The following is a 16646-nucleotide window of genomic DNA, read 5'->3' as shown; positions in this document are numbered from 1 at the left end:
GTATTGTTTTTACATCAACTTTAGAGTTCCTTCATTTCTTTCTGAAGACCTGAGTAAGCCACTTCCAGATAATCCCCTGTGGTCCACACTTACTTGGGCTCTTAGATGACCTTCCTTGACACACAAAAAATGTTCATTTTAGTGTAGAGTGTGTGTAAGGTACTATGGGTATTCCTGCTTTTGCTCTAGCTAAAGATTAAATGCATTACCTTTTACTGTGCTCAAATACTTCACAATGTGCCCAGACACTTATGGGGGGATGATTTACTTGGGCTTACAGTTCAGGAAAAGCAGTCTACTCCACTGAGGAAGGCATGGTGGCAGGGCAGGCTTCTGTCCATAGCCGTGAGAGTGCGAGGTGCCGTGTTCATATTGTGGCAGATCAGGAGGCATGGGGGGCCAGCAGTGGAACCAGACGGGGGCTATCCCTTAGGCTGTGCCTGCAGACCATGCCTCCCACCCCAGAACTAACAGCTGCATGTCACTATTCCAAAATGAGAAAGAGGGGAGGGGTTGGTTCACATTCAAACCAGAACAGAAAGGTTGCCTGAATTCTTTCACTTAGTGATTTGAAAAGCCCAGACAGCATGTCAAAAGAAACCCTGGCTTGGAAAATCAGAGTCTCGCGGAGACACAGGGTGACCCTGTTAGAACCAGGCCATCTTCCCCAAGGCAAGCAAGATGACAGTCCCCATGGAAAGCCAATCTGATTTTCCCAAGTTTTCTTTTCTCCCAGTCCATTGGAATGTTTCAACATCTACATATAGAATTAATCAGCATATTTTTCTGCTGGCAGATTCGTTTTGATTTATTTATTCTTGGACAGTTTGACTAGCGTCTGAGATAAAGCCCTGTAAGCAAACAACATTGCAGAGATATGAAGACAACGCTTTGGTTGGAATTGAATTTTTTAATTAACATAAAATTAATTACTTATAATATATTTTGCATGCAAATACACTGTGAAGTGGTTAAATCCATCTGATTAGCATATGCACCATTTTATACGGTATTTTGGGATGGGAACACATGTATTCATCAGCTAGACTACACATATTTCTTTACCTTGCCACCCTTCTGTGAAGGCTCTCTCTAAAACTTGCTCCTTCGCCATAGCTATATATTCTTTGACAACATGTTCTAAACCCTGCCTGCCTTTTGAACACTCCAGGCTCCAGTAATAACCATTCTGCACTCTACTTCTGAAATCAGCATGTTTGTATCCCATACGAGTCTGAACCTGTAATATCTGTTTCTGTGTGTGGCTTATTTCACCTAACAGATTGTTCTCTGAGCCCGTCAGTGTTCTTGCAGATGGTAAGATTTCCTCCTCCTATGGCTGAGCAACACTCCACGGGGCGCGTGCCACTCTTGCATTTATGAGTTAGTAGACACTTAGGTTGATTGCACATCTCCACCGATGTAGGGGTGTTGTCATAAGCATGGAAGCATAAGACATTTCATCAACAAACTAGTTTTACTTACACATAGGCTTAGACGCAGGCCCAGGAATAGAATTGCTGGATCGTGTCGTGATTCTACTGTTTCCAACTGTGTTATTTGCCTCCATAATGGCTGATGTTTTATTTCCACAGCGCTTTGCAACTATTCCCTTTTCTCCAGGCTCTCTCCCACACCTGTTTCCGTTTGCACTGTCGTTTTTGTTTTCCTCTTCCCTAGACATGGTACCTGGCCATGGCTTTCATTTGCCTTTGTTAGGTGATCATTGACACTGAGCATTGTATAAACTCTAACAAGTTTGTATGCCTTCCTTCAGGAAATATCTCCTTGGCTCCTCTGCCCATTTTCGGTCAGATTTTTTTTTTCTTACTGTTGAGTTATTTGCGCTCCTTGCACATTTTGAATATTAACCTCAGAATATCTGCAATATCACCATTGATATCAATTGTAAGATGTCATTTTCATCAGGAAGATCTCAAATGAGGAGAGCTGATTTGCATCCTAAAGCCATAACCCAGTAAAAGTTTGTAATGTGTGACACAGAATTACAGTGTAAGTCTGCTAGCCTCAGCTTGCAATAGCCTCGGCTACATTTTGACCTTGAAAAACTTAAAACTCAAAGTGAACTGAGATAACACATTGAACTTTCTGTATTTTGTTGAAACAGCTGTACTGGCTGAGCGATGTCCAATTAGCATTAGATAAACTGATGACAACCCCTTCCATTCTAATAATTCCCAGGGGAGATTAGGAAGCACGGTGGGAATTGAGCTGTTAGTGTTCATTAAGCTCATATCACGGCAGAATGGAGCTCACAGCTCAGTGAAGCCAGAGGCACTCTTGGGAATAGTCTGAAACCTGACTTTACCTCAGAGATCAGCTGTAAGACCAGGCTCTCTCCAACACACAAAGACCCTTCCCGTGAGTCACATGCCCTCCACCCTGTGGGCAGTGTGGCCTGCCAAGGTTTTCTGCCTCTTTGAGAACTTAAGTGCTGGCTTTTTTTTTCTTTTCGTCCTTATCTTTATTGTACTCTTTATTTTTCAAAAACACTAAATCAAACCCTAAAATTTTGATAATGGTACAAATGAATAAATAATTGCCAATCAGATAAATGATGCACATACCTCCCCACTTCTATAGGGATAAGTCCATTCTGTTTCCTAAGAGGCTGGCAATTTAGTCTTGCTTTTCTGGTGCCACGATAAAATGTCTTGACTGAAACAACTTAAGCGGGAAAGGGATTTATTTTGGTTCACGGTTCCTGAGAGATCCAGATGTTACGGTAGAAAACAGGCGGTAGTAGGAGCAAGGGGCTAGCCTGTTCCAGCGTCAGCAGTCCAGTAGCAGAGAAAGAACAGGAAGTGGGGACAGAAAACTGAACCTCAAAGCCTGCCCCCTCCAGCCTGACCCCACTCCCTGAGTGTTCCACTGCCGTCCCAAACAGCACCACCCCATGGCAGACAGGGGCCAGGTATTCCAACGCATGAGCCTATGGGCAGCATTTCATGTTCACACCACAGCAGCATGTATCACTTACACAAAATTTATCTTAGCAACATTTTCTGTGAGTTGAATATCGATCTCAGGACAAAATCAGGTCCCCTGCCTTATCAAAATATGTTGATATTACCCAAATTACAACTCAACTTCAAAAAGACACCAGACATATAGCAAGACCCTGTCTTGAAACAACACAAGAAGAAGAAAACACTGGCTGTCATGCTGAGACCATTTCAGCAGAAAAATCAAGTTTCATATTATATTTTCATAAATAATACACTTATCTTGCATTATTTGTATGAGAGATGTTGACCTGACGCTCCAGATGTTTATGTGGTAAACACCTTCATTCTTTCTTCCCATCCAGATATTTTCTCAATGATTTCTGACTCCAGTGGGGTGATGGTTTATGGAAGATACGACCAGTTCCTTCGGGAAGTTCTCAAACTTCCCACAGCTGTTTTTGAAGGTCCTTCATTTGGCTATACAGAACAGTCAGCCAGATCCTGTTTCTCCCAACAGGTAACATTCTTAACCCTTCCTAACACTGTTATTTCCTTTCTGTATGTAACTTCCATGCTCGGATGCCCAATTGCCTCCTCCTGAAAGCAGCCTGGGGTATATTTTTCAAACCTTTGACAAATGGTCTGTGATTCAGCAACTAACATATATATAGATAGATATAGATATAGATATAGATATAGATATAGATAGATAGATACCATATGTGTGTGTAAATATATATATATATGCATGTTATTATATATGTGTATTATATATATGATGCATATACTTATACCTGAATAGTAATAATTACTAGTGCCCACTGGCCAAAAGGCAAACATCATGCTAACTATGTCTACTGTCTAATTTAATCTTTCAACTGACCCTGTTGCTAGGGAAGGCACTTAGTTTACAGCCTCTCCAGTCTATAGCTCTATGGAAAGACCGTATGTTCATTCCCCAATACCATACTGTGGTAGTTTCTAAATTCACACTCATAATATTGTTTACAGTTGTACAGTATAAACTAGCGAGGCATGCTTTCTCGAGCAGTCTATTTAACTACAATATAAAACAGAGTTTAAAAAGGAAAGAACTGTGCACGGCAGCTGCTGGAAAACCACACTGCTCACCCAGCTAGTGACATCATCCGTCTACATTTATTCAGTCGTCTGCAAAGTGGAAACTCCATCAAGTGTCACTCTCGCCATGCATCTGTAGAAATATAACTAACCTCCTGATGCGTGCTGGCATGCATGGCAGACTGCAGTAGACCCTAACCCTGTACCTTGAAGACATGCATAGCAGGCTGCACTAGACGCTGACCTGCTCCGTGAAGACGCGCATGGCAGGCTGCACTAGACGCTGACCTGCTCCGTGAAGACGCGCATGGCAGGCTGCACTAGACGCTGACCTGCCCCTGTGCCATCCAGACTCGGGAAGTCCATGAAATTTTCAGAACCCCAAGCCCTGATTCAGGCCTTAGGTGCTCGTGTACATTCCTCCACCTCTGCCCTGAGTCAGTGCATGCTCCTCTCGGTGACTGCATTTTGGACGTGGTATTTTTTCTAGCTCCATTCTGGTGACCATTGTCCATTGTTTCTCCATTCCTCTTCCTCCTCGTTCTTCTCTTCCTCCCACTCCAAGTCTCTAGAAAATTACTGTTTACTCTGAGATGAGCATTTTAGCTTCTACATGAGTGAAAACAGTGTTTGTCTTTCTCTAACTGACCTTCAGACATAAAAAGACTGTATGTTCAAAAACTGTTAAATAAGATGTTCTCGTGCTAAAAATTGCTTCCAAAAAATCCTAAAGATTGTTCCATGACAGCATTATTTATTTGTTTGTTTATTTATTTATTCTTAATGATGAGAAATTTATACTCATCTAAATTATAGTAATATCTTAAAACTTGCTGGATCAATTGCACTTTAGTCAGTATGATTGAGTAACCAAAGTGGATAAGATCATCTGAAAAATTTAGAGAGTGACACATGGAAAAACAAATCTACTTTATTTTTAATTTAATGTTTTTATAGCCACAATTCAAAAGGCTGAAATTCAGGGGCAGGGAGAAGGTGCACTGGAGAGACGGCTCAGGAGTTAAGAGCACTGACTACTCTTGCAGGAGACCTGCATTCAAATCCCAGCACAATTCCCAACACCCACATAAAGGCTCTCAACTGCCTGTAGCTGCAGACTCAGGGGATCTGATTTCCCCTGCTAGCCTTGATGGGCACCAGGCACTCGTGTGTACGCACATGAACATACATGTAGTCAAAGCACCCATACACACATACACTAAATAAGTGACTGGAATTCCAAATGTTTTTTAAATATTTTTCTAGGGAAAAGTCCATACAACACAGAGTAATAGCTTTGAAAAAAATTTTACTTTTAGGCATATAAATTCTGATATCTTTTAAAACTACCAACTCCTTATTGAAACTTCGTAAAATATAAATCTTAACAAAAATATACATACCCAATAGAAAGCTTAAACTAGCTAATGTTATGAAGAAAAACTAAAACTGTAAATTCCTGTAGTAAGAGATAAGTCAAGGGATCCAGTGTTGTGGGATATTTTGATCACACTCTTAAAACCCCTGAGACTGCCCAGTAAAATTATACCTTGAATCAGGGGGTGGAGCCAGTGACTAGCTGACCAGAATTGACCATAGAGAAGTTAGCAGTCTAATCAGAGAAAATGTATAGGATGGAAAGGAGGGGACGAGAATTAGGGCTTCCTTTTGGTTCTGGGATGAGGGAAGGGGTTCGTCTAGTTGCTTCTAAGTCTTATAGATAAATAGAATGATAGACTTAATTTAAACCTACATATATCAGCTATGGCAGAGCCGGAGCCTTGGGACCAGAGACCCTGTCATGCCTCAGCCTGAGAGGCTGGTGGGATGCTGACTGAGGGACCATGAGTCCATAGACGATAATTAAAATATCAGTAGATTCATGTGCAGTGACTGAGCCAAGAAAAAATTATCAATCTTGAATCAGTTATTTGTAAAACACAGGTTTAGTCCAAGATACGGGCCTTGAAAACAATATACCTCTTTGTGATTCATTATTGAAACTATTATGGGCCTATCCACCTATATATCTTGGTTCGAAGTTTCAAATAAAATAATTTTAGAATTTGACAACATGATTTCTGCTATTTCCGAATTCCAGAAGAGCAGAGATGTGAATACATCAACAACTAAATATTCAGTGTGTAGGCAATTGAGGGAACCCTGAAGGGAAATCATTCCCGTACAGCCTAGTGTCATGAGGCTCTTCTGAGTTAGCGTCTGTGCAGACCTCAGCCCATTTTCACACTGTCCCTTATCTCTGAGAGGGAGGCTCAGACTCTTATGGTTGTCTCCTGACTCAGGCTGGGTGCAGATGATCTGGTCTCATGCACATTTGGACACAGAAGCAGTGGATGTCCTCAGTTCTAAACAAGTGCAACATCAGCCTTGGCAAGTTCTGTTTAAGGAGCTAACTGGATGCTTTGCTTCTTTGTCAAATGACATGTGGCCAGTATAAGAATTCGAGTTATTCTCTGACCTACACTTGTGCTATTTTTCTTCTTCTGATGCAGAAAAAGGTCACCTTAAATGGCTTCTTGGACACGCTCATGTCAGATCCTCCTCCACAGTGCCTGGTCTGGCTGCCTCTTCTGCACCGACTGGCAAACGTAGAAAATGGTGAGTAGTTACTGATGAGCCAAAACAGTAGTAACTTGGTCAACTTAGAATGCCAAGTCTATGGTCATGAAGTCCACAGTAGTAAATTGGTAACTTAGATTACCAAGTCTGTAGTCATGAAGTCCATGACAGTTTTAGGGAAATTTGTTTAGTGGATCATTTAACCAACCTACGTCCTGACCCATCAAACCTTAAATGCTACAAAATTAGGAGGATAATGCAAAAAAGATTAAAAACAAACAAGCAGAAACAAACAAACAAACAAAAAAACAACTCAATTGTATTCTAACCTCAGTTAAGAACTATCTGTGTTCAGTAGAAAGATCCCAATAAAGGACATTTTCAGGGAACTGGAGAGATGGCTCAGTAGTTAAGACCACTGGCTTCTCTTTCAGAGGACATGGATTCAATCCCCAGCATCCACATAGCAACTGTCAGTAAGCTCAGTTCCAAGGAGACCTGACACCCTCACTCAGACATACATGCAGTCAAAATACCGATGCACATAAGGTAAAAATTTTAAAAAAATAAAGAAAATAAAGCATTCTTAAAATTTTAAATATTTTCTAGGATTTGTTTTAGAGGTGAATTTCCCATGTTGATATCTATGACACCAACCATTTTTTTCCAAAGCAATCAGCCAGGGATAGGTGAAAGAAATGGCAAGAAAATAAATGAAAGCAATAAATGATAGCAACTTGCTCACCTTACAGCATGTGCTCAAGGTTACACATGTCTACTAAGCAGATTTACGTTAAAGACAAAAGGGATGCCTATCTTTACTGCTTATTACTTTTCCAAGATAGCTCAGCTTCTAATCCAAGAGCTGTTTACCATTGACATACCAAGATTTAAATATAAAATACAACCTTGGACAGGTTTAAGGAAATTTACACATGGATCAGACTAAAGCCTCTAATTAATGTTTATAGTTTTACTGTCAAACTGAAAATTTCTCCAATTTGAATAGAAAATAATCTACTCCATGTCTATACATTGTTTTAATAATCAGTAGGGATTAAAGTTGACTTTGTTTTAAATTCTCATTTGAAATATTTAACACCTGACTCTGCATCTCTCAGGGTTATACGTTTATCTATTTTGCTTTTGTACAAAACTTAAAGAGTGAATTCATTAGTTCCTTTGCAATTACTAAGAATCGCACAGATGCAAGAGCCAAGAGCCATTGAGTACCTACTGTGGCCTGGGATGGGTTCAAAGCTCTGGTCAGCAGAAGGCATCACGGACCAGTCCTGATTCTATGATTTCAGTTCTGACTTCTCTGTGCTTCCTGTCGCAGGAGATCTGCTTTTTAGGGCCTGTCCAGAGCAGTTCCCCAGACTTAACTCAGGCCTTAGATTTCCTGGGTGCCAGGACAGGGGCTCGGAATGTCCCTTAGATAGCAGAACACCCAGAAGGCATCATGTTCTTCTCCCATGTTTTACCTGGTATCATCACCTCTGCCCATCTGTAATACTTTTCTTGCCCAGCCAATCAGATAACTTTAAAAACAAACAAACGATTCTTGTTATTGCTGCTGCTGTTTCAGTATCTTTAGCTTGTGGCATGAAGACAATTTCGATTTGATTATATATTAGCTTCAAATCTCAAAGATTTGACCTGACCAGCTTGGCAGTTCACATTTCCTGGCAAAACAAGTGAGATGTCTCTCAAACATTCTAAGTCAGAACCGGGTTCCAATAATTTGCTCATCTTTTGGAGACGTAGCCTTCTGTCCCGGAAAAGTGCATATGTGTTAGATAAAAGCAATGCCCCTCATGAAATAAGCCCATTAGCCGCTCCATTATTTTAAAAGAACTCAATTTTCTCATCTAGTTTTTCTGCTCCCCTATTTCATTTCTTTTTCTTCCTCCCATGTTCTGTTTCATTAGCCTTTGCCCCTTGCCTACTAAATTCTTAGCTGTATTCATCCCTTGTGCTTCTGTGTCTTCATGACCTCTGCTGTCTCTGGAAGTAATTTACATTCTTACAACATAAGAGATAGGGGCCAAAAGAGCAAAGGCATTAAAGAGATTTGTGTTGCCAGAGAACATTTGTTCTTCATCCCATTTCATATATGCGCCCCATCCCACCCGCACATACATACACACATGCACATGCTTAGAAAGTTAGGCTACAAACCCTTCTCGCAGTCAGAATTGATCAGCGCCACAGCACGCAGCGGGAAACAGAATGCCTTGTAAGTCGTGTTTCTCTTTAGTGTGGCTCACACCCTTCCTCGTTTCCTTCCTGCCTAGTCTTCCATCCAGTGGAGTGCTCCTACTGTCACAGCGAGAGCATGATGGGATTCCGCTACCGATGCCAGCAGTGCCACAACTACCAGCTCTGCCAGGACTGCTTCTGGAGGGGCCACGCCGGAGGTTCCCATAGCAACCAGCACCAAATGAAAGAGTATACGTCATGGGTAAGTGATGTGCGAGTATTGCCAAGAAAGAGCAAGAAAGCTGAGGGTGGAGCATCGATCAGGTTTCTCTGCTGTTGTGAAGACTGAACACAAAGCAACTCTTAGAGGATCCCCCAGGTCACAATTCGTCACCAAGGGATGTCAGGGCAGGAACTAACTCCCCGGTCACAATTCGTCATCAAGGGAGGTCGGGAACTTCAGTAGGAACCTAGAAGCAGGAACTGAATTTCTCTCGTGGCTTCCCTGTTTTCTTACAGCACACAGGGCCACCTCCACAGGATGGCATTCTCCACAGAGCGCTAGACCCTCCCACATACATCGTTAATGAAGAAAATGCCCCACACCTTTGGCAACAGGTTGTCTGATGGAGGCATTCTTGGTTGTGCTTCCCTCTTCCCTGGTGGCCTGACTTGTGTTAAGTTGTCAAACAAAACAAAATAACAAATAAACAAAAACAAACCAGGACAGATGATGATGAAATTTAGGGCAAACTTAACTTCTGTACCAAAATCCTTTCCCCTTCCCTGCCGTTCCTCATCCTACTGGAATCTCTCACTGTTTGTATCTGAGCCCAGTGCGGCTTTCTGAGACTTAAAATACTGGAAGAATCAAACTATGTTTCTTCTCGGGATATGGACAGGTCAATACTTACCTACTCAACAGAAAGGTGGGCACCTCTAGGTCAGTCCTATTTTACTGTACACTATGTGTTTTAGTAAATTCCACTTCATTTTGTTTCTATGCAAATTGGTAAAAAGAAAAAATACTTTATGTTTTTTTTTCCTAAGATCCCTAATTTCTTTCAAGTGTATGACTGGACAGGAGTATGAGAATGTGTGCTTTACAAAACTGGTGCCATTTTAATTTTTTTTCAGGGAATAGAGAAGGAAATTTTTGGTTTTTAAAATCTTCTTTTCATGTTGTGAGTGGTTATGTTGGTAAAAGTGGCCTGTGGTGTCCATGTGGCACTTGGTCTGTGGAATCAACTCTGCGTTCTTATTGTTTATATGGCTCACTGTTTTCTGATTTACCTCAATTAAAATCAAAGTCCCTGACTCCCACATCTACTGTTTTGTGCCTGATTGGTTGCTGTTGGCTGTGCCATCAACGAAGCCAATTGAACTGCCTAAAAGAGTTCAATCACAAGAATGCAAAGTTGAATGAGTTACTGCCTCTTTAAATGTATCGCATAGGCTTTGTGTAAGGGGTAATTTGCTAAATAATTTTATATCCACACTCATATTGTGTTTCTTCCTGAGGAGACGTGAATGAACATCTATCTACCCAAAGGGAGCTGGTCTGCCTCCCACTGCCCTTTCTAGAATGAGTTCTCTCTTCCTCCTCCCATCACGGTTGTTATTCCTCCCTTCTGGGATGACTCCCTTCCCCTGAGATTTTCTTAGAGGGTTCTGATTGTCTCATAAACCTCAACACATGTTTTCCCACACAAGGACGTTTTCCCTTCAGCAGGGACTTTGTAGCAAGGGCTGGGTAGCCTGATGGGTAGCAATCACTTCCTCTACCAAACTTCCTGACTCAGAGGACGGGCACTCAAATCAGAGTTCTCCAATAAATGAATCAATCAAGAAATGAATGGATGAATATTGCAACTATTGGCAAACATTTCAAATTCCTCAGATAAAATGTAAGAGAAAGGTTGTTTTCATTCTCTTTGTAGAAATCGCCTGCTAAGAAGCTAACGAATGCATTAAGCAAGTCCCTGAGCTGTGCTTCAAGCCGTGAACCTTTGCACCCCATGTTCCCAGATCAGCCTGAAAAGCCACTCAACTTGGCTCATATCGTGTGAGTATCTCTGATCACAGATTAAGATGTGTTTTCTTTCCCTCGCATGTGTCCGGGGCATTCCTACCAAGTCAAGCGCACGTCATTGGTCAGAGGCCAAGTTTCAGTTATTCCTCTTTCTTTTGGTTGGCATACCAAGAAATAAGGTTAACTTTTCACATATATACCATGAATCTTTGTTCCCATTCATCCCCATTATCTTCCCCTATATCTCTTTCCCTTTCCTGCTGGTCCCTTTCACCCAAATAATTCCCCTTCTGTTTTCATTACACACACACAAGCTTTAATTTTTTTTAATATAAAAGCAATATAAAGCTGGCATAGGCCAAACACCCACAAAACCAATATAAAACCCACTCTGTAGACTATGGCTAACTTACTTTTTATACTTTTTACTTTTTTAAAATTAATAAGCCTGGGGAACACTACCAAGGGGAATATCCCAAGGGACCAATGTCTTAAAGTGATGACCTGCCCAGGACCTTTGACGTAAAAGCCTGCTCTTGCCCTTGGCATCGCCAAGGAGACAAAACATCCAAGTTGCTCATGAAGGAGCACAAGGTAGAACGAGTCTGTGCTGTGTGAACTCTGCGGAGTTACACTTCCCACTGGCTGTTCCCACTTCCAAGCTGCTAGCCGGGGAGGCAGAGAGAGAGAGTGGCCAGGGCCTGGTGCCGAGAGCACTGCAGTATACAGAGTAGGGGGCTGCTTCAGAAAAGTGGGTCATGCTCTACAGACCCAGCCCAGGGCCTTGTGCAATCAGCACCTGGGATTGTGTGTGTGTGTGTGTGTATACGTCTGTGTGTGCATGCATATGTGAATAAGTGTGTGTGTGTATGTGTATATATGCATTTGTGCGTCTATATGTGTGTGGGTTTGTATGTTTATATGTGTATATGTGTGTATGTGCATGTGTATGTCTATATATGCATATTCATGTGTGTGTCTATATGAATATATACATTATTTTAATGTGCTTTATAAAATACATAATTTAGTAGCAAGTTCTCTCATCACAAGCCTTATATTGAGCCCAATACAATGAAAATAAGACAATAAACACTTTAATAAATACCAAACACTAATATCTCCCTGCACACTTAAAGCTTTTAATATGTTATTCCAAAGTATGGCTTAAAACAAAAAGATCTAGGGCTGGAGAGAGGCTCGGCAGTTACTAGTACTGACTGCTCTTGCAGAGAGCCAAGTTTGACTCCCAGCACCCACCCAGTAGCTCACAACTATCTGTAACTAATTCTCATTTCAAGGGACTCAATTCCTACTTCTGGCTTTCCCGGCACCAGGCATGCATGTGGTGTACACACACACACACACACACACACACACACACGTATACATATATGTAAACACTCATATACATAAAATAAAAATTCTTAATAAAATATCTTTTTAAAAAACAGAAAGATCTTGAACAAAGCATTATGGCCATCGTACAAAAACATAAATAATATGAATTTTTTAAAACATTTTTAAAGATTTATTTATTTATTTATTATGTATCCAGTGTTCTGCCTGTGTGTATGCTTGCACGCAGAAGAGAGCACCAGATCACAGTATAAATGGCTGTGAGCCACCATGTGCTTGCTGGGAATTAAACTCAGGACCTCTGCAAGAGCAGCCTGTGCTCTTAACCTCTGAGCCTATAGGCCAGGTCTCCAACCTGTTTTCGTTTGTTTGTTTGTTTGTTTTTCCTCTAGCAAAGACCATCCTGAAATAACTTACGAATTGTTTCATTAACTGTGATACAAACCACACTTTTTCATTGCTTTGACACATGTTCACATGCATCTGCCAGTATCTAACTATCCCAGTGCACCCCTGTGCACACAATAAACTCACAGACAGAGGCAGAGCAGTGGCAGCGAGTGGGGGCTGGGAGTTTTATTGGGCACATTGTGTCCTGCACTGAGTGCCCTAGAGGTTGGGCCATCAAGAATTGCAGCACAAACTCAAAACAAAACATTTGCTGCTTGGTTGTATGAAAATTATATGAATTTGTAAATTACTATCAGTTTAGGAAAAGATCACATAAACATGAGTGTTTATGAGGAGATAATTACGCATCCTCATGGGATATGGAATGTGTCTGTGGCAGGAAACGCATGCATTTGGAATGTCATAGTGTCCTCTTCAAGGCACACCTTGGTGTGTTTGTGTTAAAAATCTGATGTTCATGTCTAGAAGGTTTATCCAGTCATGAGCAGAGAAGTCAAAAAGTCAGTCTAAGTTCCATAAGTATAAACTAAGGCAAAAACTCATGGCTTGTGCTTAGTTATCATAACCAATTAATTAGAAAACACTTTAAGACTCCTTAAATCTCCTGCTATTAACTATGGAAAATGGAAACTATGACAGCAGTGAGACTGTGTAGCTAGATAAACATTTCTCAAGAAGGCTTAGATAAAGAGAGACTGGACCAACAGAACGTTAAAACAGCCCAGTGTGGTAATGCAGACCTTCAGTCTCGGCGTTCAGGAGACAGAGGCAGGTGGATCTCTGTGAATTCGAATCCAGCCTGGTCTACAGAGAGAGTGCCAGGCCAGCCAGGGATATACAGGGAGGCCCTGTCTCAAAAAACAATAATAGCAACAATAACAACAGCAAATCGGGTTGGGCAGCACTCACTAACTTTGCATAGAAATGAATTACGTGATAGAGAAAATGCTAGCACTATCAAGAGCCAGGGGACTTTACGCACGTGTAGCAAAGCGACACAGCCAGTCATGAGTTTGTTCTTCAACAGAAATGGGCAGGTGGTGGCATCTTGGCATTTCGGAATGTGTGCTTAACTATCGTATTGCTTGTAAATGTTGCCGTGATTAACAGTTTCTGCTCTGTTCCACTTCCTTGCTGCCAAAAAGTGATACTTGGTAAGTGATTAATGCCCCACACACTTACACAAACTGTCGCTCCTAGTAATAAGTAGTTATGAGATGGAAATCACGTGAGCTGTACACAGCTAGTTTAACTAACTAACCTAGCTTTGAACTGAGCCTTTGCTCTTAAGACAAGGATGTCAATGCTTGTTTTTTTTTATAAGTTCTCTGCTAAGATTTACGCAGCAAACAATCTTTGCATATTGCCTCTGAGACCCGTTGCTCATGGGGAGCAGTTTCACTTTTTTAAGAATAAATACATTAACAACTCCCGGGTGAGGCTTAGGCTGAAGAAGCAAACTTGCCATTTGGTGATGGGGAAAGGTGGGAACATTAGCCACTTTCAAAGCTGCCATTTTCTTCTCCAAGTTTAATGTATTGATTGGTGACCCTCAAACATGAAGCAATTTGCGAAGAAATCCCAGTTTTCGTTTTGCAGTGACCAGGTTCGCTAAAGAAATCTGGCTGAGTTAGTTAAAAAGCATTCTCGGTTCTTGTGTTTTCCATTTCCTAGCAAAGCTGGAAAGTTTTTTTTTTCTTTTGTAAAAAGAAAGCAAGAAATATTGGGTCAATTTCAATTTTTTACAAGGTTATAATGAATGTGTTTCGTCCCAGTTGCTGTGTTAAAACCTAATGTGCCTACCTTCCTGATTACAGAGGACACTGGGATGCAGTGACCATCCCCCTACTAAGCTAAGTTATCCACATTAAAGCACAGTTAGTTTTAGCGCCCTCGTGTTGCACCCATCGCGAAAATGCATCATAGGTAAATAACCCACAACTCGCAGACTGTTCTCTGCACCCTGGTTGGTAAGTCCAGAGCTGACAGTGAACCCGTCGTTCTGACCTCATCCAAAAATCTTGGAATGCAAATAAAACAGGATGGGATTTTATTTCGATATGTGTCCTTTCCGACCAGCTTATTAAAAAGGACCACCGTCATGAGGGCCCACAGAACTTTCAGAATTCTTGATCTGCTCAGAAACATGACTCCACAAGGCATCAAGACTCAAAGCCCGTGGGAAAAATATTCCCGTGGCCTACCATCGTCCTAGTGTTTCAGTCTCTGTGTGCCCAGGGAATTCTAGCTTTATACCATGAGAATAAAGCGGTTGGCATTCACAAGCTTTCCCATGGATCTTGGTCTAGAGACTACTCTGACTCCATCCTTCCCCTCCATGGATGGTGGGAAGTTTGAATTCATTACTTTGCCTTAACTTTTTCACCCACATTGTGTTTTGTTCCAGGCCTCCAAGACCTGTAACCAGCATGAACGACACACTTTTCTCCCACTCGGTTCCCTCCTCAGGAAGTCCGTTCATCACTAGGAGGTAAGTTCCCAATCCTGCCATGAAGTAACGATCCCTTTCTAAATAAGCTTGACACTATGGTGAAAAAAAAATATTCTACTGTATGAGAAATACATGCTGTTATTATCATTACTGGAAACAAGGTTGTAAATACCCATCACTTGTCCTCAATTTCCCTCACATGTACATATAGAGGCCTGGGTTGGCTCTTGAGGTTTATGTAACTTCCAAAAACCGGCATTATAGCCTCCCCCAAAGGAAGAATGTGGGGTAGGTATGCTTCAATTTTACTACTTATACGTATGCAGGGGTGTATTATTCTAGAGAGTCTAAACTGACTCGTGAGTTAAGACCCCAGGCATAAATGAATACCCTCTGGATGACCTCTTGAATTCCTAAGGCCAGGGCTAAAGACCAGACCTAGAATAGGTCCATAATAAGAACAGCATCCACATCAATAATCCTATGGATCGGGAACTTTTCAAAAATGTGGTTATGTGTCTTGTCGTTTTGCACAAAATCTTTTCCATGCGTTCAAGGAAGAGGTAACCTATGCGTCCCTCTGTTCCTTAGTAGTAGGAACGCCCAAGGCTCAAGAGGTGCTCTGGTTAATTCGGTGAGATACCAAGATCAGCACCAGGGAGTTATTTGGTAAATACATGGAAAGTCTCAAAGGAAAGCAAGAAGAAAGATAAGGAAAACGACGAAGTGATTGAGCATAATACCCCCATGGCCTTGCAAGATACCCACCCCCCTTTCCCCTGAGAGGATGAGTAGGCGCCAACTTCACTCCACAATGTTCTGGCACATTCTAGAGAAGGTTTCAGTGAAAATGACTTATTTTTCCTATGCATCTAATTTTTCCCATGTAGCCCTATATATGCCCATCAGCTGGAACCTGAGTTGAAAAAGTTCCCCTTTATTACAGTAAGCAGAACAAAGAGTTTCTACAGTGTTTTCAATATATAAATTAAATCTGCCCTAAGTACAAACAGTGAGACATTTATACCACAGAACATGTGCAGCAAAATAATGAGATTTAGGCATTCAGTAACTTCTTGTGACCGTCCTGTTTCATAACCATCCACACATAAAGCCACCTTTCCTACAAGAAAAATCATACAGTCAATAGGAGACACAGACCCGTGCATCTATCTAGTGAAGGCTCGATGTGATGCTTAGAAAGATACTGTGTGTTTCAGGAAGCTCTGCGTTCTGCAAATGCCACAGCAAGGCAGACCCCATCCTTACTGAAGGTCATTTTATATCATTTCAGCTCAGACGGCGCTTATGGTGGATGCGTCTAGATGGATAACATGGCTTCCTGTACCCTAAAATATTCCTAGAACACTTTGAGCTTTTCTGCTTCCTCTATTAGCCTAGAATCTGATTGCTTCCCTTTCTTCCCATGTTCAGTCCTTTTGCCTTGTTCGCTGTGAAGGACAGACTTGTATAAACATGTGGTTCTTATCACTGCAGAGACTGGACATCGGTTTTTGTTTTTAGGAGGCTGCTCAATAAAGCTGTGTACACTGAACACCCA

At 41.5% G+C, this 16646-nt stretch overlaps 1 protein-coding gene across 14 annotated transcripts in view; it reads left to right on the top strand.

The window, feature by feature from the left end:
* The window catches only part of Dtna (dystrobrevin alpha), a 373587-nt gene that overhangs the window by 299888 nt on the left and 57053 nt on the right, over positions 1-16646 (top strand). For 13 of the 14 annotated variants that reach the window (XM_085700061.2, XM_085700062.2, XM_085700067.2 and 10 more), the window contains 5 exons: positions 3332-3486; positions 6563-6668; positions 8927-9093; positions 10772-10896; positions 15041-15124. In XM_085700061.2, the coding sequence (XP_085556187.2) occupies positions 3332-3486; positions 6563-6668; positions 8927-9093; positions 10772-10896; positions 15041-15124 (637 nt within the window). Of the gene's footprint in view, positions 1-3331; positions 3487-6562; positions 6669-8926; positions 9094-10771; positions 10897-15040; positions 15125-16379 lie in introns of all 14 variants that reach the window. The other variant, XM_048442650.3, reaches the window with a different exon arrangement.

The sequence above is a fragment of the Myodes glareolus genome, chromosome 13, assembly GCF_982192425.1.
Source record: "Myodes glareolus chromosome 13, mMyoGla1.1, whole genome shotgun sequence".
NCBI classification, from domain to species: domain Eukaryota; kingdom Metazoa; phylum Chordata; class Mammalia; order Rodentia; family Cricetidae; genus Myodes; species Myodes glareolus.
The sequence above is the reverse complement of the archived record's forward strand: the minus strand, read 5'-3'. Positions and strand labels throughout refer to the sequence as shown.